The 27,644-nt window shown below is 36.0% G+C and overlaps 1 protein-coding gene across 1 annotated transcript in view; it reads left to right on the top strand.

The window, feature by feature from the left end:
• Positions 1-22,271, top strand: part of LOC106868116 (beta-hexosaminidase subunit alpha) — a 46,453-nt gene extending 24,182 nt beyond the window's left edge. Inside the window, exons 4-12 of the mRNA XM_014913245.2 lie at positions 1,240-1,341; positions 6,748-6,856; positions 9,055-9,259; positions 10,875-10,961; positions 13,091-13,163; positions 13,328-13,499; positions 16,946-17,036; positions 19,755-19,859; positions 21,767-22,271. Coding sequence (XP_014768731.1) covers positions 1,240-1,341; positions 6,748-6,856; positions 9,055-9,259; positions 10,875-10,961; positions 13,091-13,163; positions 13,328-13,499; positions 16,946-17,036; positions 19,755-19,859; positions 21,767-21,821 — 999 coding nt within the window. The 3' untranslated portion in view covers positions 21,822-22,271. The remainder of the gene's footprint in view (positions 1-1,239; positions 1,342-6,747; positions 6,857-9,054; positions 9,260-10,874; positions 10,962-13,090; positions 13,164-13,327; positions 13,500-16,945; positions 17,037-19,754; positions 19,860-21,766) is intronic.
• Positions 22,272-27,644: the final 5,373 nt, after the last annotated feature.

Genomic DNA, 27,644 nt, shown 5'->3' with positions numbered 1-27,644 from the left:
CATTTTTAAAGTGAAAGTATTTGACATGAGTGTTTTTGTTTCACTTTTGACACGTAATACTTAAATAGTGGAGGAGATATTATGTTGCCGTGTGCTCGAACTAGTTTTTTTTTACTAAAACACAACTGGAACCCTAAGTAAGGCATGTGTAAAATTTGAATGAAATTGGTTGCGTAGTTCTCGAGTTTTAGGGATTCACACAGACAGACAGACAGAGACAGACACAGACAGACAGACAGACACAGACAGACAGACAGACAGACACACATTCTCATTTTTATATATATAGATTATATATACTTTGTAAATAGTTTATAAATTCTTAAGATCATCATTATCATCTTCAATCCTCATTATCAACTTCACTCATATCATCATGTCTATCAACTGTTATTTGCATTTGCATCAGATGCAATGATAGATATGTCATGTAGTATCATTCTATCATTATATCTTGCAAGGCTGTGGTCACTGTTCCTCTTAGGAATACCATGGCTGTTATAGTTTACACCCCTGTCCACCTATAAAGCACATGTAAACCACTGAGAAAGTACATTTGCTCTTTTCAGATGTAATCTCTTGTTGGAAGAAACCAGAGTGATACCAGTATCAGTCACTTAAATTAACCCCCGTACTTGACTAGTACTCAATGGTATCAACTCTGGAATGATGAAAGGCAAAATGAACTTAGAATGTAGTGTAGTGATAAGGTATTGATTTCTTTTGATGAGATACAGACACAAGAGCAGGTTTTTGTAATGCAGGAATGCTGTCATGTGGATCAACCCAGTTACAAGATGCCTCTATGCTTTAAAATTGTTATACAATGTTAACTATCATTGATATAACTATTGCTCTTTAATATCTTAAGAGTAGTTGATATTGTGTCATGATTTTGTCATGTCTACTAACTTCGGTAAAACCATTTCTTTTGCCATTATAACTATCTTTTCTGTCACATTGACATATTTTTCAACCCTAGCCTATTGTGTTCTTCAGAATGCTCTCTTAGTTGATCTGATTGTTATTATCAGAGAATCATATGAAAATATGGATGAAGATCTTGATAAGTAATTGGATGATAGTAGCAATGATGATACTCATAGCATTGTGCTGCTGAAAATGATGATGCTAATAATGATGCTGATAGGAGTTTGTTGGAGTGGTGTTAACAATAATGATGATGACTTTCGTAAAGAAAATAATTTTTTTTTTCTTCTCTTTTATTTACCATTTTAGGAAATCATGTCACAGAACAAATTCAATGTGTTCCATTGGCACATTGTTGATGATCAGTCATTTCCATACCAGAGTTTTTACTTCCCAGAACTCAGCAATAAAGTAAATATGTATAAAATCTTTTTTCATTCTTTATACTTTTTCTAAACGTTGGAATGTTGTCTTTGGCTTATAGTAATTTAATACTTTTAACATAACTCACTGGATCATTTCCAAGCTCTACTGTTGATTTCATCTTCATGAAGTTTACCTTAGACAAATCAGTCTGACTGGGTCAAGATATTCCAAAGAAGGACTTCAACTCAATACTGCAATATGTCAATTTTACAACCACTACACTTCAGAACAGTGGGTTGCTTCTATTTTGCTATTAGTGGGTAAATTATCTGAGAGTTCAATGTTTTGGCAACATGTGTTGTTGTTGTTGTTGTTGTGTACACCCAACTAAGCTCTATGCAGAGCTATGACATGCCTCTGTGTGTGTATGTGTGTGTGTGTAATAGAATATTTGCTTTTTGGAAGCAACCTACATTTTGGCCTTCATATTATATTACTTTCTATCACAATATTTCTCTCCATTTGATATAAACATGTGCATTCCTGTATGCAACATCAAGATTATTCATTTGCAAACGCATGCATATATCTACATTTGTCTAATTCCTTTTCAAGTTTATATCTGTTTACATCTGATTTATCACAAACATACCATAATTCTACTATATAGTGTTTTATCACCACTTTCATTACTATTACACTATGTTATATTCTGACCATTCATAGCTTTTGCATTATTAATTAATATCATATATACAACATATTACATTGTATTATATTATTTTATGGCCTGCTATGCCTTTTCATGTCATTATGACATATTATGCAATACTTTCAAATTTTATATATCTGTACAGTAGGAGCTCCTACATGATCAATCGACTTGCTACACATTGCTGATAAACATCCCTCAAAATTCATAACTATAGTTACAACCTATACTGTCTTTCATTAATAATTATCTCTTACTTATAACCTACTTACATAGAGTAACTTTGAATCCAAAATTTATTAAACAACGTACATTGTATACAAATATTTACACATAAACGTCACATGATCACATAACCAAACATGCTGTAAAATGTTGTTACACATTGCTGGCCACAATGTACTTTAACATTGTTTTAGCCTTCAAATGATGCCACCCTGCTGGTTAGGCAAGCAGACTAACATTCCCCACCGATCGAAAGGAAGACTGGAGCAACATGAAACAAAGTGTTTTTGCTCAAGAACACAATACGTTGTCCAATCAGGAAATTGAACCCATGATCCAATGATCATGAGTGCAACAACCTAATCACTAGGCCACGCACCTACAGAAACATATAATTTAAAATTAACTTTAAAATCAACCTTAAAGTCAATGCCAATATCATCTTTAATTTCATTCAAAATTTACTGTTTTGGAACCAGAAATGCAATCAATATAACTATTAATTTTGTTAGCTTAACTATAAAAATGTATAGCTCTAAAAATTCAAATGTTGATGCTTATCATCACCATCATCATCATTTTAGCATAACACTTTTCCATGCTTGCATGGCTCAAACAGAGTTTATTGAAGCCGATTTCCTACAGCTGGATGTCTTTACTGTCATCAATCTTCACCTGTTTCTAAACAAAGTAATGTTTAGTTTCCCCATAGCCAGACATGTTCTTACAGTATATAGGAAATGAGTGACACTGCTTGTATGACAGTGACAGTCATTTACAACTATCATGTGATGTCAAGGCAAGCATACACAAACACACACTAAGATACTCATATACATATATACACATGTGCATGTACGCACACATACACACATGCACGCACGCGCATGCACATATATATATGACAGTCAAACCAGGGCTATAGTAGAAGACACTTGCCCAAGATGCCACACACTGAAACTGAACCCTGAACCTTGTTATTGGAAAGCAATCTTACCACACAGCCATGCCTGTGCTTATACTATTTTACTATGAATTCAATAATAAGCCTTTATTATTGTTCTGATAGACCCACTATGCGCTCAAGTAATTCTAGTATGGGCTATAGTACAACAGACCTAGAATAATGTCAGTCCAGTTAAAATTTAGATTGATAACCTAATGACCTTGATCTTAAGCAACAACTTATACCTCTTCATTTAAATTATGAATTCACTATCCTATTAATGTCATTTCTCTCTCTCTCTCTCTCTCCTTTGTTTGCCCTTTTATCTGTCTCTCTATTTGTTTTCTCCTCTCTTATCTTATTATTTGAAAATATCACTCTTTGTCAATTTTTAAAATTTTTAACTTTCATATGTCCTTCTGTCAACCCCACTTGTTTTCAACAACTCACCACCTCCCTCCAAATATCTTAATTTCATTTTAAATTCTTTTAACTTGTGTTCCATTACTATTGCTACATTTACTGCAACAACTACTTTTGTCCCACATGTAATGTTAAGTACTTTAATAAACATATATATAGAACAACATACTCTACATATTTAATATTTGATAAGCCTTAAACCACAAATCTTTGAAACATAGGCAACTTTATATGCACACACACACACACACACACACACACACACACACACACACACACACACACACACACACACACACATAAATAGACAAATGATAAATGGAATTAATGACATTCTTTATGTAAAATCGCTACAATTGTTTCAACACATTCTTACACCTTTTAGTATATAATGGAAGGAAGGTTTTTATGATACTTTTGGGGTATCTCCTTCTTCCATTATAATTATTCTGTTGATTCAAGGAGCTGGAAATACAAAGAATGAAGTTTTCAAGCAGAGTAAATTCAATAACCGTTTATTCACAGGTGTTTCATACAAGGAGTTTGCTTTCAATAACCATCTTCGCAGCAGTGCATAGTTAGCCTTCTCTCCCATACACATGAGGTTCAGTAACCTCTGGAGACAATGCATGTGGTATCACAGTGGGAAAAAAGTCCACTGTGAGCTCCTGGCTTCGATGTCTTGCTTGGCGTCAGTGTGAGAAGAATGAGAGGGAAAATTTGTTGTCTTTTCCTTAAATAATGGTTGCAGGCGAGATCTCGATTTTGCCTCTCATATGGCAATGGTTACAGGCAAGATCTTGCTGTTTCAAAATGGCACTGGCTTCTTTGTGCCTCGCTACAAGTACATAGGTGAGATGTTGTGCAATCATTATCTTAAATCTAAGGTGTAAACTACACCTCCTCAGGTGATTGTCTAAATAATTTCTTTAACTTTGAAGAGCTTATAAAAAGCAACTACTGGGGTTTATTCTTACAAATAATAATGATAGTAACAATGATTTCAAATTTTGGCACAAGGCCAGCAATCTCAGAGAGGGGATAAGTGAATTACACCAACCCCAGTGTCCTACTGATACTTATTTTATTGACCCTGAAAGGATGAAAGGTAAAGTTGACCTCAGCGGAATTTGAACTTGGAACATAGTGATGGACAAAAAGTTGCTAAGCATTTTTCCCAGTGCAGTAACGATTCTGCTAGCTTGCCACTACCACCACCATCACCACCACCACCACCACCACCATCATAATAATAATAATAAGAAGAAGACATTCAAGATAAGAGAAGAGTACTTTCAGGATAAGAGAAGAGTACATTTGGCACATGAAGAAACTTCGTAGATCTAAGCTGAATGGGGGTAACTTGATTGAAGCCATTAATGCCTGGATAGTGGGGGTTGTAAAGAATGGTTAGGCATTGTGGAATGGCTGAAGGAAAACTTGAACAGCTTAGATCGAAGGACAAGAAGAATAATGACCATGAAAGATGCTTTCATTCACACGATAATATAGCTAGGCTGTATCTTCCCCATAATGAAGGTGGAAAAAGCTTGATTGTTTGGAGGAATATGTAAGATCTGATTGGATTTAATTGGATGAGTATTTAGTTATGGCACGAGTGGATTTTAAAAAGCAGCATTGAATGAGGAGGTATATAGCAGAAACAGACTTTTTGGTTGATTTCTAAGAAATGGGTGTATGAGGAGGAGGTGGTGGTGGAATTGTTGAAAGAGAAGCCATTGCATGGAGTGTTTTTGCAAGAAACACAAAAACTGGCTGATCCTAAGTCATGGAGATGGTGGCAGAATGAGTATCCGAAGAAATAGACCAAAGGCCTTGAGAACAAATTTGGTCAAGTAATCGACCACTACTGTGCAGAAAGTGTGAGCAGGAGATTGAAAGTGTACATCATATTTGTTAGTGGTTGCTCATAGTTAGCACAAAAGGAGTACAGATGTCGATATGACAAGGTCTCTTTTAGAGTGTACTTAAAACTCTACAAGAAATACAACCTTCAGTGCACAGAAAAATGATATGACCACATTCCACAGGCGTTGGTTGAGAATGAGCAAATGAAAGTCATGTGGAACATGACTGTCTTTACAGACAGGTGTGTGGAGCATAATTGTCTTGATATCATAACTGTGCACAAAGACTCACATGAGTATATAATCTAAATAGAAATGTTATGACGGGTCATAAAATTCAATAAAAAAACATCAAGTCCTTCTGTAATAACTAAGCGAAATTAGAAATTTCCAGCTCGTCAGCACTGGAAGTCAGAGTTAGGAGATCATATCACTTAAGAGATCATTTGTCCCTATCTAACAAATTATCAGAGAGCTGACAAAATGCCAGGATTTGGCAAGCTTAGTACAGGAAATACATCAAGCAACAATCAAAAATGTCCCTTTTTCACTCAGAACAATTTCAAAGAATCTGGATACAATACCTGATATCTTTGACATACCAGATATTTTAGGCAGTACAGAAATAACTGCAGTGCTTGGAATAGCTCATGTGCTTAGGAAGGTGTTATGACTCTGAGCTGCTGGCAGGAGCTGAGGCATAAGTATACACAACCCAACTGTAAAAGATCTGTGTGTTTGAGAAGAATAGCAAAACAATAATAAAAATAATAATCCTTTCCACTATAGGCACAAGGCCTAAAATTTTGTGGGAGGGAGCTAGTTGATGATATCAACCTCAGTGTTCAACTGGTATTTATTTCGTCTACCCCTAAAGGATGAAAGGCAAAGTTGACCTCGGCAGTATTTGAACTCAATATGTAAGGACAGTCAAAATGCTGCTTAGCATTTTGTCTGGTATGTTAATGATTCTGCCAGTTCATCACCCTAATAAAACTTTCTACTATAGGCACAAAGCCTGGAATTTGTGGGGAGGGGGATAGTTGATCACATTGACCATAATAAATGATTGGTACTTAATTTATCGACCCTGAAAGGATGAAAGGCAAAGTTGACCTCAGCAGTATTTGAACTCAATATGTAAAGACGGATAAAATACTGCTAAGCATTTTGTCTGACATGCTAATAATTCTTCCAGTTCATCACCTTAATAATAATAATAATAATAATAATAACAATAATAATGTTTTGTATTTTTGTTCTGACTTCATTAACAGGGAGCATTTAACCCATTGACACATATTTACACCCAGTCTGATGTAAAGGAGATCGTTGAATATGCTCGTCTGCGAGGCATTAGAGTGGTGCCAGAATTTGATACACCAGGTACGTGTTTTTAAATAAGTCATAAATCACAAATGGTGTCTGTAAGAATGTATATATGTGTGTGTTGTTGTATATACATGCATTCATGAGTCTGCATGAAACAGTGGGTGTGTATACACATGCATGTTGTGTGTATTGTTGTTGCTGTTTAGCTCTCAGCTCTAACTGAGCATACCACAGTCCAATGATGATCATCATGACCTCAAGAGCATTGTCCACCTAGGGTTGCTTATTCATGTGTGTACCCATTTTCAAAATAACAGCATGTAATTAGTGAGAGATTTGGCTGCTATTTGTAGTAGATTGGCTGACTACATAAAGACACACTCACTGACTTGCATGTGTATTTTATGTGACTGCTATTGACTAATTTGATATTTCTTTATGAGTGTCATTGTTGTCTATATGTTCTTGTATATGTTCATGAAATTGTCATTGAATGTGTGATGGTTCAACTAGCTGGAGATTGCTAACATGTGCATCAAATAGTCCCTGTGTATGTGAGGAGTGTGTTTGCATGTTTACCAATGGTTAATAACTATGCTGTATGTCTATTCTTTATATTGTTTTAGATGTCATAGCTAAAACCATGCTAAGGTACTGCCTTCATGTTAGAATAATATCTCTTTTATAAGAACACTCATTCTAAACTTATGGCTATTTCTTGTGTATTTTGTGCTTCTGTATAAATATAGAGTTATAATGGGTAAGATTTCATAAGTTCAATACCCCAGTTGTCACATCCTAGATGTTCTGCTGGATTAAAGATGTTTCTCTACTTGAAATATCACACTTCTTACTCTACATTTCATATGGTGAGGAACTGTTTGTTAGCAACAAAGACTACAACTTCCAAAACTGACTAATTTCTTATAATTCTGTATTGTAGCTTTTGTGTTTTTGGCAAGTCATCTAGCTTGTAGAGACTATTTACTACATCTTATGAGTTATTTGAGCAACTTGTAGACTTCATTTCATAGATGAGCCTTCCGCTAACTACTTCTATACAGCTGTAGCAGAAGCATGATCTCTCTTTACCTTTGGCTACCCACATTGTGGCTCTTGACTTTTGGTTACCTATTTTTGGGTCATCACATAATGGTCAAGTTCATTTACCTTTACACAAACTGTCCATCCCTTAGCGTGATAGACTAGCCAAGTGTCTCAACATCAGTTATTTAAGGGACGATTTTCTTCCTTAATTCCTTAGGAAGGTGAGTTTGCTATGAGCAAGTTTTGGATCTTCAACAATGAGAGCAGTGTATTCCAATTTGCAGCTTCAGCAAACCATAATTGTATCCAGAATCCTTGATGTTATGCTTTGTGTCTTTCCAACATTTCATCTTCAACTTTTAGAAACCTTTGGCAATTATTCATGTTCTATCAGTTTGCTTTTATTCACTTTAGCAACAGTAATAAATGTTGCAGTGTGGTCAACTTCAATTTGCCTTTGTATTTTCTTATTGATATCTATCCTGACTTATATTAACCAAAAGACTTAACATTAACAAGCCTTAAACCACATTGCATTGCATTTCATACAACAACCCATCATATGCTAAAATCTATCAACTCTGAAGTCTTTTTTTTTACCTGTTAGTGCCAGGGACCCACTGCATCTTTCTTGTACTCATTGCTTGCATTTTGAACACAACATCAAATTCTTGATTATGTCCTTCCTAAATATCAATCAAAAAGTATCAAAATTACAATACTAACTTCCCAGTTAACATTTACCTTTTGTCTTCTCCCCTATTTGCTTGTGATTTTGTCTTTGCCATGTTGATCTTTCTGAAATAAAAGCCAGATATTATCATGAATAAAAATTTTGATTATTTTTTGGGTGGCATAGTCATGCAAGATGCATGACAACCTCACTATTGTCAGTGGCATAGAAAAGCACCCAATACACTCTGTAAAGTGATTGGTGTTAGGAAGGGTACCCAACTATAAAAACCATGACAAAGCCGACACTGGCACATGTTGCAGCCCTTGGACTCATTGGATCCTATCAAACCACTCAACCTATGCCAGCATGGAACATAGACATTAAATGATGATGATGGTGGGTGCTGCTGCTAGATAAATAGATTCTGATTACCTAAATTTGTTTTTGTCATATCAATTTGATTTTAAAATTTATTGGTAGAATTCATAAATTCATGCATTTTCTGTTTATATGTAATCATTTCTTTTAGGCCATACTTTATCCTGGGGTAAATCTCAGAAAGAACTTCTTACTCCATGTTACTATTCTTCGTCTAAGAATGGTAAATATGGTCCTATCAATCCAATTTTGAATTCTACATATGCCTTTATGAAGAAGTTTATTTATGAAATTAGCATGATGTTTCCTGATAAATATTTCCATGCTGGGGGAGATGAGGTTAACTTTGATTGTTGGTAAGTATTGTTGTTCAGTTTGTCATAATCATGTTTGATAGTTTTATATTAAATTCAAGTTTTGCTCTTTAATAATTTTGGTATGTCTCATTTGAATTGCAGTCTTTTGTAACATTTTTTTTCAACAGTGATTTGGAAAACTATGGTAATGCTGTTGAGAATAAATTAAACCAAAATAAGAGGAAAAGAAGAAAATTTTACTTTATATATATCCATCTATTTTCATTGCCCAGTATTCTTGGCAGTGGGATCATAGGAGTAGAGTCCTCAGGCATTGCTTCCTTAGGGTCCTATCAGAAAAGAAACTAAAGCATTAAATTTTCCAGCTAGATTCCCAAATGTAACCAACTAAGTGTTTGGATATTATCCAACCCCCTTAATACCTAGGTCTTCTGCTAGTTGGTTTAGATTTAAGAATCTATTTTGTGATTCTTGTAACATTCTAATCACAAGTATTGAAGCTTTGACCTCACAATGCAGTGAAGTAGCAGCTTGACCTGGAGAGAGACTCCCTGATCTCCAGGCTGCATACTTTGTCAAGTAATATAACTTCAGAGATCCTGTAGAGGAACCCCATTTTACTATATATCATTTCATCCTGTAGAGGAACCCCATTTTACTATATATCATTTCATAATTCTAATTGTTAAGCTATAGAGCTCTAATCATAGACAAAGAGAGAGAGGGAGAGAGACAAAAGAGAAAGAAACTGCTAAGGCAGTTATGAAAGGCTATCAAGATCAACTCCCACTTCACTCTCAGGAAAACTGACAAAGGGGTCTTAATTCATCAGAATAATGCTCCAGCATACAAGTCCTTTTCTTTCAAAGGCTGCTGTGTGTGACTGGCTTTGAACTGGTTGATCACCCACCCTATTCTCCTGATTTGGTTCCATCTTACTATCATCTATTCCCCACCATAGAACGAAACTTGGCTGAGAAGTAGTATTGCAGTGATGATGACATCATATTTGCTGTTGATAACTTTTTTGCTGAAAGCTTCTTCACTAATGGGATCCAAGCACTGCAACACTGATGGAAGAAGTGTGTGGACTACAAGGGGGACTATGTTGAAAAATAAACCTCGTTTGATCACATTCCATGAGAGAATCTTGGTCAGCCTGTGAATTTTTCAACCAATCCTCACATATGCAGTGACAAGTGTAAAACAAGTTGAATATGACCTGTTACATCATAATGAATTGGCTAACACACTAGAATACAGAAAGCATACAAAGCAGAAATTATGTTAGCATCTTAGTGATTTTCTTTGTGCAATTTATATTTTTCATTTGCTTGTATCATCTATTCAATAAGATTTTAAAATAGATCAACAAAAAGACTCTTACTGAAATTTCTTATAAGTTATAAATATTTGTTCTCTAATGGATCATACTACATCCTTTATATTCAGTATTAGCTTTCTTTTTTGATAATTTAATATTGGAATCTACTTAGCGTGCTTCTTACAAAATGTTTTGAATATTAATAAATTTATATTACAGAAGACAAAGCTGTTAGAAGCTCTCACATATTTGTTAATAGTTGATGACAGGTCCTATCTAAATCATCATTTACTACAATATATTCTGAACTTTGTTTTTATCTTTTTATAGGAAAAGCAATCCTGATATTACTAAATTCATGCAAAATATGAAATTTGGAACATCTTATTATAAGTTAGAACAATACTATATGGAGAAGTAAGTATTTTGTATGTTGCATAATGTTGTTTTATAACCTTTAGTTCTTCATGTATTTATATTATTAGTTCTTGATAATGAATAATTCTTGATCAGCTTAACTTGTGCAGAGTAAGAGCAAGAAAGTTACTAATAAAACATTTTAAAGTAATCTCTTGATCCAGCACTCTGGATATGATCTGCTTGAGGAGGATCTTGAATTACATGTACACTGTTATGTAGGGATTGGTTGTGAATGGAAGTCAAGCATGCCGAATTTGTTTTGTCTGATTTGTTTATATACGATTGAAGAATATGAGGATGATGAATAAGATGAGTAAAATAGATGGTACACGTTCTGCAGTGTTTTGAATAATTCATGTTAAATGAAAACTGCCTTTAAAAAAAGGTAATCTACAAAGCAATATGACAAGAAGGACAAATAAAAACTACACTGAAGTAATAAGCAGACTGTTCAAGGCTACATATACACTACACTTATTATTTCACAGCATAGATAGAAGAAATGCAGTGTCTCTATCAAAGCACATTTGGGACTTAAAAGAGGGATGCATAAAAATGAATATAACAAACTTGGCAATAATAGATTGCATTGTCCCTTGCATAATGCTTCTAGGATGTGCCTACTATGCACCACAGAAAAATATAATATAATTATGCAATGAATATGTTTCTTAAACAGAACTGAGAAGATGTCACAATGCAGATACAAGAATAAATTCATTATAAAAAATTGTCGAAGATGCAACAACAGCAGAAATAGCAGCAGGAAGCACAACAATGACAACAGTAACAGATTAACAACTAACAAAATCAAACTACAGAAAAAGATTATAATACAGAATGCAAAATGCAAACAATCCAGTTTGTGTCAAATCATTAATTATGGATTCAATGAGCCTTAAATATTAAATAATAACTGTAAAAGAACTACATGCATACACACAAGCACATACACATGTACAAGCACATGCACATACCAATGATGGAAATGATTTTCAGGAACTAGATATACAGTAAAACTGTGTCCATTAGAGTTAAGTGAAGTGAGTGCATGCAGCTGTAAGTGTATAAGAGTAATTTTTTTCTTAAATATGGCTAAAATTGGAGGCATTTTGAAACTGTATAACCCACACTGGGTATGATAATTATGCACACACACATACACATACACACACATGCAAACAACAGTCACATAACTATCAGTTACCTCTTCCAATATATCTTTCATGCAATTTAATTTTCTTACTTGTATAAAACTAAAAGGACTCAATATTTTGTCTTTAAGTGATGAGGTTTGCATGTAGGGTTCATGAAATTCCTATTATAGGTCACAATATAGTGGTCAGTATATGTGATAAAACTTATGTCTATTATACAAATGCAAGTGTATGTGGTTATGTATGTGTGTTTAGCTCCAAAAGGCTCTGATACAGTGCATCCTCAAGAAAAATTTCCCACTCTTTACCTATCACGATCAATCTATATCTCTCTATATTTACCATACTCTTGACACTTACTCTGTGTATATGTATTAATTCTCATGCATTTCTTTCATTTTGTTTAAAACCCGGTGTTCTAATATTTACTTTCATTTTATCACAGCTATTAAGTACAAATCCTGTTTTCTGATTGGGTAAAAATGATCAAACTTTAAAGCTCTGTAATGTTTTGATTGAAACTTGACAAACAATAGCTGATTATAAGTAGACATTTTGGTGTATTGATTTCTCAATCAATTGATGTGATTCAGAAGGGAAAATTTTATGAGATATATCATAAGTCACCTGACTCCAAAAAATACTATTGAATTAAAAAATAGATATCATAGTTACCCATATGCCTCGATTTTCATAGGTGGCATAAACATATATGAACACAAATGCATATAAACCTGTGTGTGTGTGTGTGTGTGTGTGTGTGTGTGTGTGTGTGTGTGTATTTATAGATACATGTTTAAATAAGTGCGTGTAATGCATACTCATCTACATTGTGTGTATGCAGAGCTGTACATACTATTATTTCCGCTCAGTAGATAAACATATTTCTCTATAAGTAATGTAAATTGTTTATCACTATTGTTTTCTGTTATACATGCTTGACCAAATGTTTTTATCTTTATGTTACAGATTATTAGACCTTGTTGCATATAACCATAAACACTATCTGATCTGGCAAGAAGTCATTGATAACAAAGCTACAGTTTGTATAAATTTCTCTTTCTCTCCTTCTCTCTCTTTCCTTCCTCCTTTTTCCTCCTCCTTTATTTTCATTTAATTTCATTTCATCTTATGTAAGATAAAAACATTTTACTTTGATTTAAATATCTAATCGTAATCATTGATGCATGAACAATTTCTATTCAGGTTCAAAATGATACTGTGGTCCATGTCTGGAAAAGTGGCTTCAAGGAAGAATTAGCAAAGGTTACAAGCATGGGTTATAAAACACTACTTTCCTCATGCTGGTATCTTAACTATATTTCTTATGGATCTGACTGGCAACAATATTATACTTGTGATCCTCAAAATTTTTCTGGTAAGGAATTAATTTAACGCCAGTTTTTAATTGCATCTATTTACATACTATGTTCAAATCATTTAGGCTTCAACTTTGTTTTTCCTTTTATTTCCTTGACATAGATAAAATAAATACCAATTATATACTGGAGTTGATCCAACCATACTATATGACAATAAATGTGTAATCTTGCTACATTGATAGAAATCATTAATTACATTTGGTGCCATGTAAAAAGTACCCATACTGGTGCCACATAAACATACCCATGCTGGTGCAGTATTAAAGTACCTAGTATACTGTAAAGTGGTTGGCATCAGGAAGGGCATCCAGCCATAGAAACCATGCCAGATGGAAAACAGAAGTTAAATGATGATGATGATTTACTTATTACAAACTTTCATAAATTGATCGCTGACAGTTTTTACCTATGACTGGAAATGAATGACTGATTTAGCTATAGATTCATACAGAATAATTTCCTATTGTTTTATTGCAAGGACAAGTGTTTCTCAAAAACCTAGGAGTGTGTGTGCATGCATATTTTTGAAGTTTTGAGAGAAGGAAGGATCCCTCTATTTCTTGCATTATTTTTTCCATTATACCTTACAACCCAATGAATAACAAAACTTTGTGAATAAAAAGAAAAAGAAGTTGAGCCTGTTTTAATTTAAACATTAATTCTTATTTTCTAAAATGATTTTTCTGATGTACTCTGACACAAACAATATGTTCAAAGTGACATAAGGATCTTGATTAGAAAATACAAGTAGATGTTGTTATCCTGATCCAGATGGCATATGATCAAGTGTGTAACATCTGTGGCCCTCCTGACTCTGACTACAGTACACATGTTCTTTCTTTTTTTAAATGGCAGGTGTGCTTTGAGGAAGATTTGGCAACTATTTCTGGCAAGAGCAAAGAACTTGATTTATGGACCACTTTAATTCATTGAAATATTTAGCATTTACTACTACATAACCCATTGTTTTATGAACAAAAAAAATATTGTTTTGGTTTATGAGTGTTGTAGTTTGCTTGAAACATTGTAATGCAGAAGTAGAAAAATGAATGAAATTAGAAATCAAGAAGCTTCTAACAATGCAGAAAGTTTAAAAAAACCTTTATAGTTCAGGTGCAAAGGCCTATCTTAAGAAGAATACAGTCAAAGAAATGTGTATCTACATAGATCCTGCCATTTTGGATAGTCTGGTGCTTTGGCTTGTAGTTGCAGTTCCCCAAATACTGGTGTAGTTGGTGCTGTAAAGGTCACATTGAGGACAATGAAGACTGGCTATAGGTTAGCAGCAGTGGTGGGGAAGGTTGTTGTCCATGGTGGTGAGTGCTGTGGAGATTATTCACTCAAAGATGACCAGCATTCTGGTTGACCTACTGAAGTTGATGATGACCAAATCAAAGCCATAAAATGTCTTGGACTCGTTAAGAAGCTCGATATTTGGGCTATGCACAAATTGAAAGAGAGTCGCTTAACACGAATCAATATTTGTAATATGCATCTCAATTGCAATGAAATCAACCATTTTTGAAATGAATCATCACTGGTGATGAAAAATGGATTGTCTACAATAACATCAATCAAAAATGATCATGGTTCAAGTATAATGAACCAGCACAAACCACATTGAAAGCTGAATTGCATCAAAAAAAGGTCATGCTGTCAATTTGGTGCGATTAAAAAGGTGTTGTGTATTTTGAGCTGCTTCCAAGGAACCAAACAATCAATTCAGATGTTTACTGTCAACAACTAATGAAACTGGAGGAAGCAATCAAAGAAAAACAGCCAGAATTGGAAAATCATAAAGGAATTGTGTTCCATCATGACAACACTAGACCGCACACATCTTTGCTAACTTGTAAAAAAGTTATTGGAGCTTACTTGGGAAGTGATGTCACAGCCACCATATAGCCCTGACCTTGCACCATCAGATTACCATTTATTTCGAAATTTGAAAAATTCTTTGAATGGTAAAACTTTCAATAATGATGATGACCTGAAATTGCACTTGCTTCAGTTTTTGGCTGATAAGGACCAGAAGTTCTATGAGCGTGGAAACATGAAGTTGCCAGAAAGATGGCAAAAACTCATCAAACAAAACAGGAAATATATAATTGATTAAAGTTCATTCTTTGTATGAAAAGAAATGACTTTTATTTCAAACTAAAAAACCGAAATTACTTTCATGCCAACCCAATATTTACTACCTTTTGGGAATCTCCTGAGCATTTGAGATACTTACTTCCCATGTTTTAATCTTCCACACACAAACATTACTTTCTCCATTAACTTTCTTATGATTCCTTTGCACTTCTTGTTCATTCATATCCTGCCCTAGGTACACCGTATAGAATTTCTTCTTACTCCTTTCTTACTTATCAAGTTGTGGCATTTTCTGAAGTGAGTGGAATCTTGTTTGTTTTCCTGCTTATTCGAAATTTGGTTTTTGTTAACTTTAAGGCTCTTTGATTTCCAGTTTTGCTTCCTCACCTGGAATTTCTTTTCTGATTCTACTACAGATTCTACTATAAGAATGAAGTCATCAGCATTATAGTTTCCAAGGACAGCCAGTCTTAACTTCTTCTGTTATGACCTGGAGGACTAACGAATAGGAGGTAGCTGAGAATTAAGCCATGGTGAACTACTGCCTGTTCACTAAATTCATTGCTATACTCATTGTTATCTCTCACCTTACATATTTTACCTTTGTATATGGCTTGTATAGCTTATACATGACATTCTACTCCTATCTTATTCAGGGACCACCAGATGAGGGATCAAATGTCCATCGGAAGCTTTCTCCAAGTCAATGAATGCTAGTACAGTAGCTTACTTTTAGCTATTAGCTATATATGTGTGTATATATGCATGTGTGCATGCACACACACACACACACACAATGTCTTTCAATCGTTGTTTTGTTTAGCATCTGTTTTCTGTGTTTTCATAGTTTAGAAGGAAGGTAATTCAAGCAGGACTTTTGGCAGCAGCACCTTTTTTTGTCAACCTTTACCTGTTTTTCAATTAAAGCAGTTTCTTTCTTCTATTCCAAACAAATTCAAAAGTGGAAAGCTAGTGGAAAATTTATTGATAGAAAATGACAACAAATATCGCCAGATGATGCCAACCAGAAATGGCAGCATCACAGTCTGTAGCTCAATGTAGCTTTTTCGTAAACATTCACAGACAGACAGACAGGCAGACAGGCAGGCAGGCAGGCAGGCAGGCTGGCTGGCTGGCCGACCGACCGACCGACCGACCGACCGACCGACCGACCGACCGACCGACCGACCGACCGACCGACCGACCGACCGACCGTTGCGATTAATGAAATGAACTCTGTATGTATGGGGAGAAGCACACTTGTGTGTGTGATGAACTGACAGATCCTGTCATTATGACAATAAATTGCTCTAATTAAACTATGTATTTTTATTTATTTGCATAGGTTCTACTAAACAGAAAGAACTGGTAATTGGAGGTGAAGTATGTATGTGGGGAGAATATGTTGATGGTACCAACCTTACTCCCAGACTTTGGTAGGTATTGAATCTATTTGTTTTTGTCACTGTCATCTCTGATATTGTTGTTAATGTTTAATTCACTTGAATTCTGGATTATCAAAGTGTGATAGTCAATAGTGCTGATGTGAACAGCTGCTCTAAAACTTGCCAAGCTTTTTTCACTTTCATTTTCATATGGCCATTAAGCTATTCATCTAATCTTTCTCTTATAGAACTTGATAAAAGTTTCAATAACTATAGTGAGAAATAAAATGATTAGTAGTGTTGGTTGGAGTACAGAAGTAGACCAATGTGTGTATATCTAAGATTATATATATATATATATATAATGGGTCTCGAAGGTTCATGATACCTGCAGAGTATCTCCTTCTCCCATTATAATTATTTTCTGTAGAAGAAGAAGAAGAAGCTTACAAGCGGATGCAATTCAATGGTTGTTTATTTTAGTTCTCATTTCATGGGGTTTGCTCCCGGCGACCATCTGTATGGCAGCGCGTGGTTCGTTGTAGCTCCGTTCACGTGAGGTACATTACTTCTGGAGATAACAGGTAAAGTTAGAGTGGGTTAAGAATCCGCTGTGAGCTGCTAGTTTGCAGTGTTGTTCAATGTGAGCGCCAATGCTAGAAAGAGGACGAATTGCTTAATACACCTCCTTAAATAAATGTTGCTCATGAGAGTCTCGCTGTGGTCTCGTGCATGGCAAACATGGTTGTTGGCGAGATCTCACTCTTGTCTCAGACATGGTAATGGCTGCCAGCGAGATCTTGCACAAAAAACAGGATACCAAAAAAAAAAGGACACCAAACTCTGGATAGACCAGAGTGTGAAGTACAAGCCAAATAATAGAAAAAATTAGCAGAAACCATGTGTGGTATTCTAAACTTTATAAGACACACACATTTCAGCAACATGTTGGAATAATTGCATAACAATGGTAGAAACATTATGCAGCCATGCATTTTGCCTCATCAGTGTTCCACCATAAATATAACAATCTATGTTGAAGCTCCAAATATGTACACTTTTCCCTATTGTGCAAATGAGCAAACCTCTGAGACAAGAAGGTATCCAATGGTATACATGTAGAAAGTACAAGGAGATTAGATCAGTAGTCTGATAAATGCGAGATACAAGTAATCAAACTTCTGTGCTAGAGAGGTCATTTGCATACTATCACACATCACCAGCTGGTAACAACAGAATGTTTTCTCTGTCAGTGGATGGAGTAGATCCCTATTTTTCTATGTTTATTAATGATGTACTTACCATTGGCCAAAATAATTCCTTCCCTGGTACATAACCCACATGGCCTCCCACTGCCCTGGTAAGCTACTGTATGCCCCAGTACCAATCAATACAAATCGTAACTAACCCTATTATCTTTTAACTCCTGGGCACATTTGGCTAATAGATTCAACTATGAGAACTAGATCATCAGCATATTGGAGTTTCCATGGACAGCCAGTCTTAAACTTCTCAGTGATGGATTGAAGGACTATGATTAATAGAAAAGGACTAAGGACCCAACCCTGATAGCCTCCTACCTTCATGCTAAATCTATTATTGAAGTTATTGCCAACTCTCACCTTAAATACTGCATCCTTGTACATAGCTTGATCTGCTCACACAAATTGTTTGTTTGCATCAAATTTCCTCATAGCCTCAGAAATTACTGAATGTGATAACTTGTCAAATACTTTCTACAAATCAATGAAATCTAGGAATAGCAGCTTATTTTTGGTTAGGTATTTCTCCTGCAGTTGCCTCACTAGGTAGATTGTATCTGCGGTGTCTCTTCTTGGAACAAAGCCAAACTGCATCTCATCCAGGTCTATTGGGCTACGATTTTCTCCATGACCTAGAAGTTTGATTCCTCTATAGTTGCTTTCCATTAAGGCATTGCCTTTGTCCTTGTATCAGTTTACAATGATACTGCTATGCCAGTCTTGGGAATGATGCCCTCTCGAATGACTTGATTAATTTTGCATTCCACTTGCCCAGATATTTTAATCATCTCTACAACTAGCAAATGATGATGATGATGGTGATATATATATGACAGACTCTCCTGTTGAAGACGATGTATGAGGGTTCACTTTTGCAAAAATGTTTGTGCCACACATTAGCTTACTCTCTCCATCAAATTAATGTTGTCTGAACAGGTGCACGGTGTACCATATGTGTACTGCTTACACAAAAATATATAAATCATCATCATCGTCATCATTATTTTTACATCTATCTTCTCTGCTAGCATAGGTTAGACAGTTTGACAGCATTCAACAGGTTAGAAGGCCATGCCTTACTGCAATGTCTCATGTTTTACCTGGTTCCTATAGCTAGGTGCCCTTCTTAACACCATCCACTTCATAGAGTGTACTGAGTGCATGTTTTGTGGCACCTGTACTCTAGATAGTGGCTTACCATGAGTAACTCTAAAGAGCTCTCTCAAGGCTTGCATTGTCACTACTCAGTTACTACAAATGCATTTGCACATATATTCTTGGCATATAACTAGCATATATCTTTGGCACTGATACCTAACTGTTGTGAATTAAATCTTTGCTGAAGTTAATTTTACTTTTCATCTATTCCAGATTGTTTTGTCTGTTACTAATATCGTTTACTTGTTTCTAGGTTTTTTTTTTTTTGTTCTTTTCCCTATCAACTACAGAAGACATACTGTCTTGGAGTTTTCTGTATATATGAGTTAGTACTTTTTTTCTTTTACAGGCCAAGAGCATCAGCTGTTGCTGAACGTTTATGGAGTGATGCTAGTGTAACAAATATAGCTTCTGCAGAGACTCGCTTAGAATTTCATAGATGTCGGCTTTTAAAGTAAGAATTACTGTTTTAATACTTATCTTTTCTTGAATTTAAATTTGCTTCATACACAAATTATGTATGAATTAGCATTTGCATATTATAAAAAAACCTGAAAAATAGCTTGGAAATAATGCTTCACCAACTACCATCACCTATACCCCAACCATATCACACAACATTCTTCATTAATTTTTCTTATTGTTAACTATAGTAGAATAACAAAATAATAAAAGCCCCATACACAGTATCATGCTGTGTTTAGTTAAGGCTCTTTGTTCCAAGTTCAAATCTTGTCAAGATCACCTTTGCTTTTCACTCTTGAGGTTGGTAAAATGAAGTGCCAGTCAACTACTTAGATAAATTTAACCAACTATACCTTTCCCCTCAAAATGTGTGGTTTCATGTCAGCAATAGAAATCATTTATCAGAGAAGGACATTTGTTGCTAGCTAAGTGACTAAAGGTCAGTGTCAGTGATTAAAAATGTCTCTTTATGATACTTATTTATATATAACCTAGTGTGAATGTGTCTAAGTTAATCAGGGCTTACCGAGGACCTCATTGCCAATGTAATTGTATAGTCCTAGTTAGTCCTTATCAACTAAACTCTCTATGACACAGTTCCATCTATCTGTCTGTCTGTTACTGAATAAATAAATACTATAAAGAGATATTGTTAATTATTGTCAGTATAGAAGAGCACAGTTTAACTTATGAATGTTTCTTTACTTTTTTCTCTTGAACTCAAATTCTTACATGTGCAACACTTTCAAATGACTAGCATCACTTTATCTTCTTAACATTTAGAAAACTGGGATAAGCTCCTGTACACTATGACACCTAGTAAAAATGGTGAGGCAGAAATATTGTTATCTAAACAATAGTTAAGCATATATTTTTTTATCTTAAGAAAGGATAAAACAGAAATGTGTTGCTTTCAATCCCCTTTTCTATACTGCACATATTAAAACTGATCATCTTGGTTACCTTACACATCATCATCATCATCGTTTAACGTCTGCTTTCCATGCTAGCATGGGTTGGACGATTTGACTGAGGACTGGTGAAACCAGATGGCTACACCAGGCTCCAATCTGATTTGGCAGAGTTTCTACAGCTGGATGCCCTTCCTAACACTAACCACTCAGAGAGTGTAGTGGGTGCTTTTACGTGCCACCGGCACGAAGGCCAGTCAGGCGGAAACTGTTGTTAAATTTAGAGTTCTTTTCAGGATTGAAAATATATTTTAAAGCGCAGTAGAAATTCAAAAGGCACAGTTCACTTATATTTCAAATTGGGCTTATGAAGTAGCATTCTTATATCTGTGATTATATATCTTCAGAATATAAGTAACTGAAATAAAACAATTTTTAAGTACAAATAAAAAAAAAACAAGTAGCTGACTCATGACCCTTTAGGGATGAAACTGGCTGGAGTAATTTCAGAATCTAAAAAACTTCTGACTATAGTATTGGTTAGCAACAATAACAATAGTAAAGAAGAGTTTGTTCTGTTGCCATGAGAAGTGAGAAAAGCTAAGATTTCAAATAATGGCTTTTCAGCCAAATGTAGTGTTCAAGTAATTGCTGGGCAGAAATCAAAAAAGGAAAGAATAGGTTATTTGGTTGGACAGAAAGTGGATGTAGAGGTATTTGCAGTGAAAGAGAAATGTTGGGGTGGGAAATAAGATTTAAAAATCTGACTGGCCCAGCTTCTAAACAATGATGCCGCTTGAACAAAATATTCAATTTTTTTGTATGTTTTGGCATGTTTCAACTTTAGTAATACTCCTCATGCTTTCGATACAACTTTTTCTCTCAGAGTTTGTAAATATCCCAATTCAATTTAATGAATTTCTTGTTTAAAACATCAAAATAAAGTTAATGCTTTTTTTATAATATTGTTTTTATTTTATTTTAGGCGTGGTGTTCCAGCTGAACCTTTGAGTCCAGGTTACTGCCCTAGAGCAATGTAGAACATTTACTAACAATATCCAATGGATAACTTTCGATACTTTACTCTTCATTATTTTACTCTTAGAAGAATGAAAAACAAATAGAACAAAAATAATTTGATTAATTTAAGTCTGGTTTCATGTTCATCACATTTATTTTCCTTTCCACTAAAATATAATGACTTTATGAATTGGCAATGAGAAACCAATATTTGTTTGACTCAAAGAAGACAACACTTGTATTGAAACATTGACTCTATATCATTCCTATGTAAGGTTTAAAATTTATCAAGAAGTGTTTTATTTGTCTTACAAGCAAAATACTCCTTGTCTCTGATTTTTCAGTCAGTTCCAAATGATATTAAAATAAATTGGAAATCTGTCAAACACCACCAACACTGTTTAGATTCCCATGGAAATTATATATTACAATACTTTAAATGATTCCTATAAAAATTTTGGTTCAATTTTTTTCCCATTTTGTTATTTTGTTTTCTGAAGATTTTAAATTCAAATTAATGAAAATAAATGTTAGTTCATTAAAATATTTTAAGAAGAAACAATTAGAAAGATTGTTTTGAATTGAAATTTTTACTTGAATCAAAGTTTGGTTTCAAAAAACAAATGTTTTTCTTGATTTGAATTAAATTTTCGTATGGAATTTCAATTTAAGTTTATAAAATTGGAAAAAAAGGAAAAATTTTTGATAAATAAATCTTATTTACTAGGGTCTTAAAGTTAACTTAGCAAAAAAGCTAAGGTCCTAGTAAGCAAGAACTCAAATAGGATTTACCCACCATTTCAGGTAAATAGCCCTGCTCAATATGTAAAAAAGTTGTAGGCTTGAACTCCATTTGGTGTACCTGGTGCAAGTAATGGAAACACAAAAGGTGCAGTGGAATAATAGGAAGGTTAACAAAGAAAGTAGTGTTTGTATGTGGAAGACATACAGGAGCCTTAAGGACTACAGATGCACAGAATACTGATTTCCTCAAATGTCCTTGAGGTTCTTCAAGTAGTAGATAATTCATGTTACTTAGGTGACCTAATTAGCAGTGGAGGAAGATGTACTGAAAGTGTAATTGCTAGAATAAGATTAGGATGGAGAAAGTTCAGAGAGCTTTTACCACTGTTGGCAACCAAAGGTCTCTCTCTCTAAGTGAAAGGAGGATTGTCTGATGCATGTGGACAGACAGCAAAGTTACACAGTAGTGAGACATGGGCCCTAAATGCAGAGGACATGCAAAGACTAGAAAGAAAGGAAGCTGGTATGCTCCACTGGGTGTGCAACAGAGTGCTAGTGTATTGAGAGAAAAGTTAGGCATAAGACGAATTAGATGCTGTGTGCAAGAGAGAAGACTCTGCTGGTTTTGCCATGCGATGCAGATGGATGAGGATAGTTGCATAAAGAAATGGCAATCACTTAAAGTGGAGGGAAGTTGAGGAAGAAGGAGACCCAGGAAAACATGGGATGAAGTATTGAAGGCCAATCTCAAAACACTGAACCTTACAAAGACGACGACAAAGGACTGAGGTATATGACACCTTGTACTCAAGACTCACTCACTACAACAGAATTAATATCCTAATGGAATTGATATCCCAGAACCACCTTGGTATTGCTTGTCAACCTCCTCCCACCGCCCACATTTCATTCCTTAACATCCATCACTTCCGCTATCATCCAAGAGCAGAACAGGCACATTCTACACTCCCTTGCTTTCTCAATCACCTTTACTCCCCCACTCCAGTTACCTTCCTCCCTTACCCACTGTCTTCATCAATTACCTTCTTTCTGCACCTGCTGTCCACCTGAGGGGGATATGTTGAATAAAATCACAATTTTTTGATTCTCCTAAATTTTCTTTTACCCAAAGCCAGGAACTTTTCAGCACTCCCTTATATTGTCTCAGTTTTACAAAGTGGTATCAAAAAGTTCCTGGAATAGTTATGCTTTATAAAGAAAAACTTATTTACCTAATTTTTAACATCGTCTCCTTCAAAATAGTCACCTTGTGTAGCAATAGACCGGTCCTAGCATTCCTGACACTTTTGGAATGTGGCCTGGAAGTCGTTTTCTGTGAGTCAAGTGAGTCAAGGACCTCTGCAATTCACTCTTGATCCTGACAACAGGTTTAAAATGGCAACCTTTGAGCTGCATTTTCATCTTGGGGAAGAGATGGAAGTCTGCAGGTGCAGAAGCAACACTTATGTTGTTTTTGGTGGAAACTCAAGAATGAGGAGACCTTCGTGACAGTGCATTGTCATGAAGAATCCAATTCTTTGTGCTCCACAGATCTGGTTGCTTTTACTGAATGTCCTCCCTCAAATGTTTCAAATCATCATTAGTTGTCCTCCGACAATCCTCATGCACAAACTGATGAATTTTCTCCACATTTCCAGGGGTGATGCTCATGACAGGTCTTCCAGATCGATTGTCGTCTTCCAGGGATGTTCTGCTTTTAAAGCATCCATGCCACTTGAAACATTACATACAACCCGTTGCTTTATCCCTTTAAGCTTGCTAAAGCATGCTCAATGTCTCTGCAGCAGACTTCCCGGTTCACATCATACTGTGAGTGATTTAAAGGTTGAAGGGGAGAAGAAGAAAGGATTAAAAAACAGAGAGAGGGAGGATGCAGGTGGCTTAGGAAACAGTCGTAGAAAAGTAGAGGAAGAGCAAGAAAAAATACAAGGTGGAGGAGGGATAGTGGGAGAGGTCAGTAATGGAGGATGGGGGATCAATAAAAATAGAAGAACCAGAGGAAAGTGGGAAGGGGTAGGATAGGTCTGTATGGTGAAAGGAGGCACCACTGGTGGTTGGGTATGTCACAAAGCAGACGTTAAATCAACCATGGAGATCGCTGGCAAAAGAGAAAGAGAGGAAGAGGCAAGAAATGAAATAAAGGAATGGTGGGTAGCGGAATTGGGGTGCTGCTGAGACAGTGGTAAGGAGCGAGGGGAGTAATGAAGAGCAATCTTCGAAACAATTAGGGATGGGATCTGAAATAAAAACAGGAAGAGGTAAGGAAAGAAAGAATTCCAGGAATGAGGGTGAGGCAGTGGTGAAGGAAGATATGCTGAGATATGGAAAGAAGAGAGGGAGGGAGGGGAGAGGGAAGTGATAAGTCGGGGCTTAATCGTAATTAGGAATTATAGACACTGCATAATGGGCAAAGAGGTGTTTGCATGAAAAGATTACGTCAGAGAACCTATTGAGTTATTACTTGGTGAGGAAGGACAGCGAATGATTTTGAACACAATTTACAAACACGGAGATTAGTATTAAACAGGGAAGCTTCGCAAACAACGGGCCAGGATAAAGTATAGGGAATATTTTGATACTTGAGGTTGTGCTAGTATTTTTCGGGTTTTCACATCAATGGCTCGAATTTCATTAAGCGTCCAATCAAGCAGCCTAAATGTTCATATGAATACTGGCACTGCAAACACATTGTGTGTGTGTGTGTGTGTGTGTGTGTGCGTGCGTGCTTCAGAGCCTCAATGGGAACATAAAGTGCTGGAAGTGTGAAACGTCTGGCTGTGTACTCCTTTCTTAGGCCATGTACATCAACCATCTGAAGTCCCATGGAAGATCCCATGAAGGACATATGCAACGTCCTTCTTCCCACACCGGGTGATTCAACGTATGTAGTGTGTGAAAGGGCTTGCAAGTCGATTTCGGACCTGCAGAGACCTATGGCTGTTCACAAGAATCATATCTCACTAAATGATCCAATGGAAGTTAAAACTTTCGTCTGTCATTTATGCTTCAAACTATACAGATCTGCAGCGGGACTGAATCGTCACTTGAGAGGTCACAGACGGAATCTCAAAAATGCCATTGACAACATGGAAGCTCAGAGAGACGGCAATCATCTGTGAAGATAGAGCAATCACCATGTGTATGTGTACACACGTGCGCGAGTGTGGGTATTTATAACGTGTCTCGATTATTCGTTTTTTTCCCTTCCTTTTTTTTTCTCTTATTGTTACCATCTCAGCTAACACTTGTCACAACTTCCTCGTTTATCACTCATCCCCACCTCTCTAACTCCGTATATCTATCTATCTATTCTAATGCATTCTATACTACCTTATTTTGCTCTCATCTTCACCATCACTAACAAAATGCGCGGAATATCCGGGATTTCAAAAGTAATAATAGTGAGAAAATGTTAGTCTGTCACGTACACACACACATACAAACGCATACGTCCATCAACACACACTTGCACACGCGCTAATATTTGATTACACTGATCTCAGCATTTCTATGTGCTGCGTTTTACGTGTCAACAAAGCACATTCCCAGACTACTACTTTCCCACACTCTCTCTATTTACCTATCCATATCTACCTATCTATGGAATCAATAGGTAGATAAGTGGGTGAGTCGGTTGGTAAGTAGGTAGGTAGATAGACAGACATACAGAACGACAGATAACTGACAATCTTAAAGTTCTCTCGGTTATCCATGGAGTATCAGGCGATGAGTGATCTCCACCTATTAGAGTCACAAGCCTGTCAGAAGCCTACTCTCAAGCCAAACCCATATCTCCTAGGCACTCTTCCACGGTCCTCAACCAAATTTTGACAGGGCTTTGCCTCCTATGTTCCTTCTCTAATTTCCACTCGAGTGTCTCTCACTGGTATTTTCATGAGCATGCATAGCACATTGCCGTCTTCTGACGTTGCATGGTGATAGTGGATTTCACGGGGATCCAGCAGAGATAGGGATAACTTATGGACCTTGACTTCACCGACAATTTCTTATCACCATATCCATGTTAATGCAAGACATGACCAACAGTTTCAGTAAATCCAAGGGACATAACTCTGATGAACTAACAATTTTGCCTTGGGTTTGGCCCGAGTGGTTTCTTCATGAATATCATCTCGGTTTATGTTGTTGTTGTTGGCACTCCGTCGCTTACGACGTTGAGGATTCCAGTTGATCCGATCAACGGAACAGCCTGCTCGTGAAATTAACGTGCAAGTGGCTGAGCACTCCACAGACACGTGTACCCTTAACGTAGTTCTCGGAGATATTCAGCGTGACAAGGCTGACCCTTTGAATTACAGGCACAACGGAAACATGAAGTAAGAGTGAGAGAAAGTTGTGGTGAGAGTACAACAGGGTTCGCCACCATCCCCTGCCGGAGCCTCGTGGAACTTTTAGGCGTTTTCGCTCAATAAATACTCACAACGCTTGGTCTGGGAATCGAAACCGCGAGTCCGCTGCCCTAACCACTGAGCCATTGCGCCTCCACTCTCGGTCTATAACTGCCCCACTAACCACAAAACGGATTTTACTCTTCCAAGCCCCCAAAGAGAAAGAACTATTCTATTCTATTCAGCCATTTTCGATGATTCTCTACCTCTAATATGAAATCAAATTGGTAATTTGGCTCTTATGAGACACAGTATCATATTGGTTTCAAATTTGGCACGAGGCCAGCAATTTCAGGATGTGTATGTGTGTGGGAGGCTAAGCCGAATACATCGGCTCCAGTGCTCAACTGGTACTTATTTTATTAACCCTGAAAGGATGACAGGCTAAGTCGACCTCGGCGGAATTTGAACTTAGAACGTAAAAGCATTTTATCCGATTTGACAATTCAGCCAAATAATAACAATAATCCTTTCTATTATATGCACGAGGCCTGAAATTGGCGGGAGAGGGGAAAGTCGATCACATCGACCCCAGTACTTGACTGCTCCTTAATTTATCGACCAACATCAATCTTAATATATAAATCTGAAATTGTGTGTTTGTGTGAAGCCTTTTTGAATGTTTATAGAAATCCACATTTTCCACTTTTTCGTAAAAATTTTTACATC

Source organism: Octopus bimaculoides, chromosome 2 (assembly GCF_001194135.2).
Source record: "Octopus bimaculoides isolate UCB-OBI-ISO-001 chromosome 2, ASM119413v2, whole genome shotgun sequence".
NCBI lineage: Eukaryota > Metazoa > Mollusca > Cephalopoda > Octopoda > Octopodidae > Octopus > Octopus bimaculoides.
Note: the sequence above shows the minus strand (reverse complement) of the source record. Positions and strands in the feature narration are given on the sequence as shown.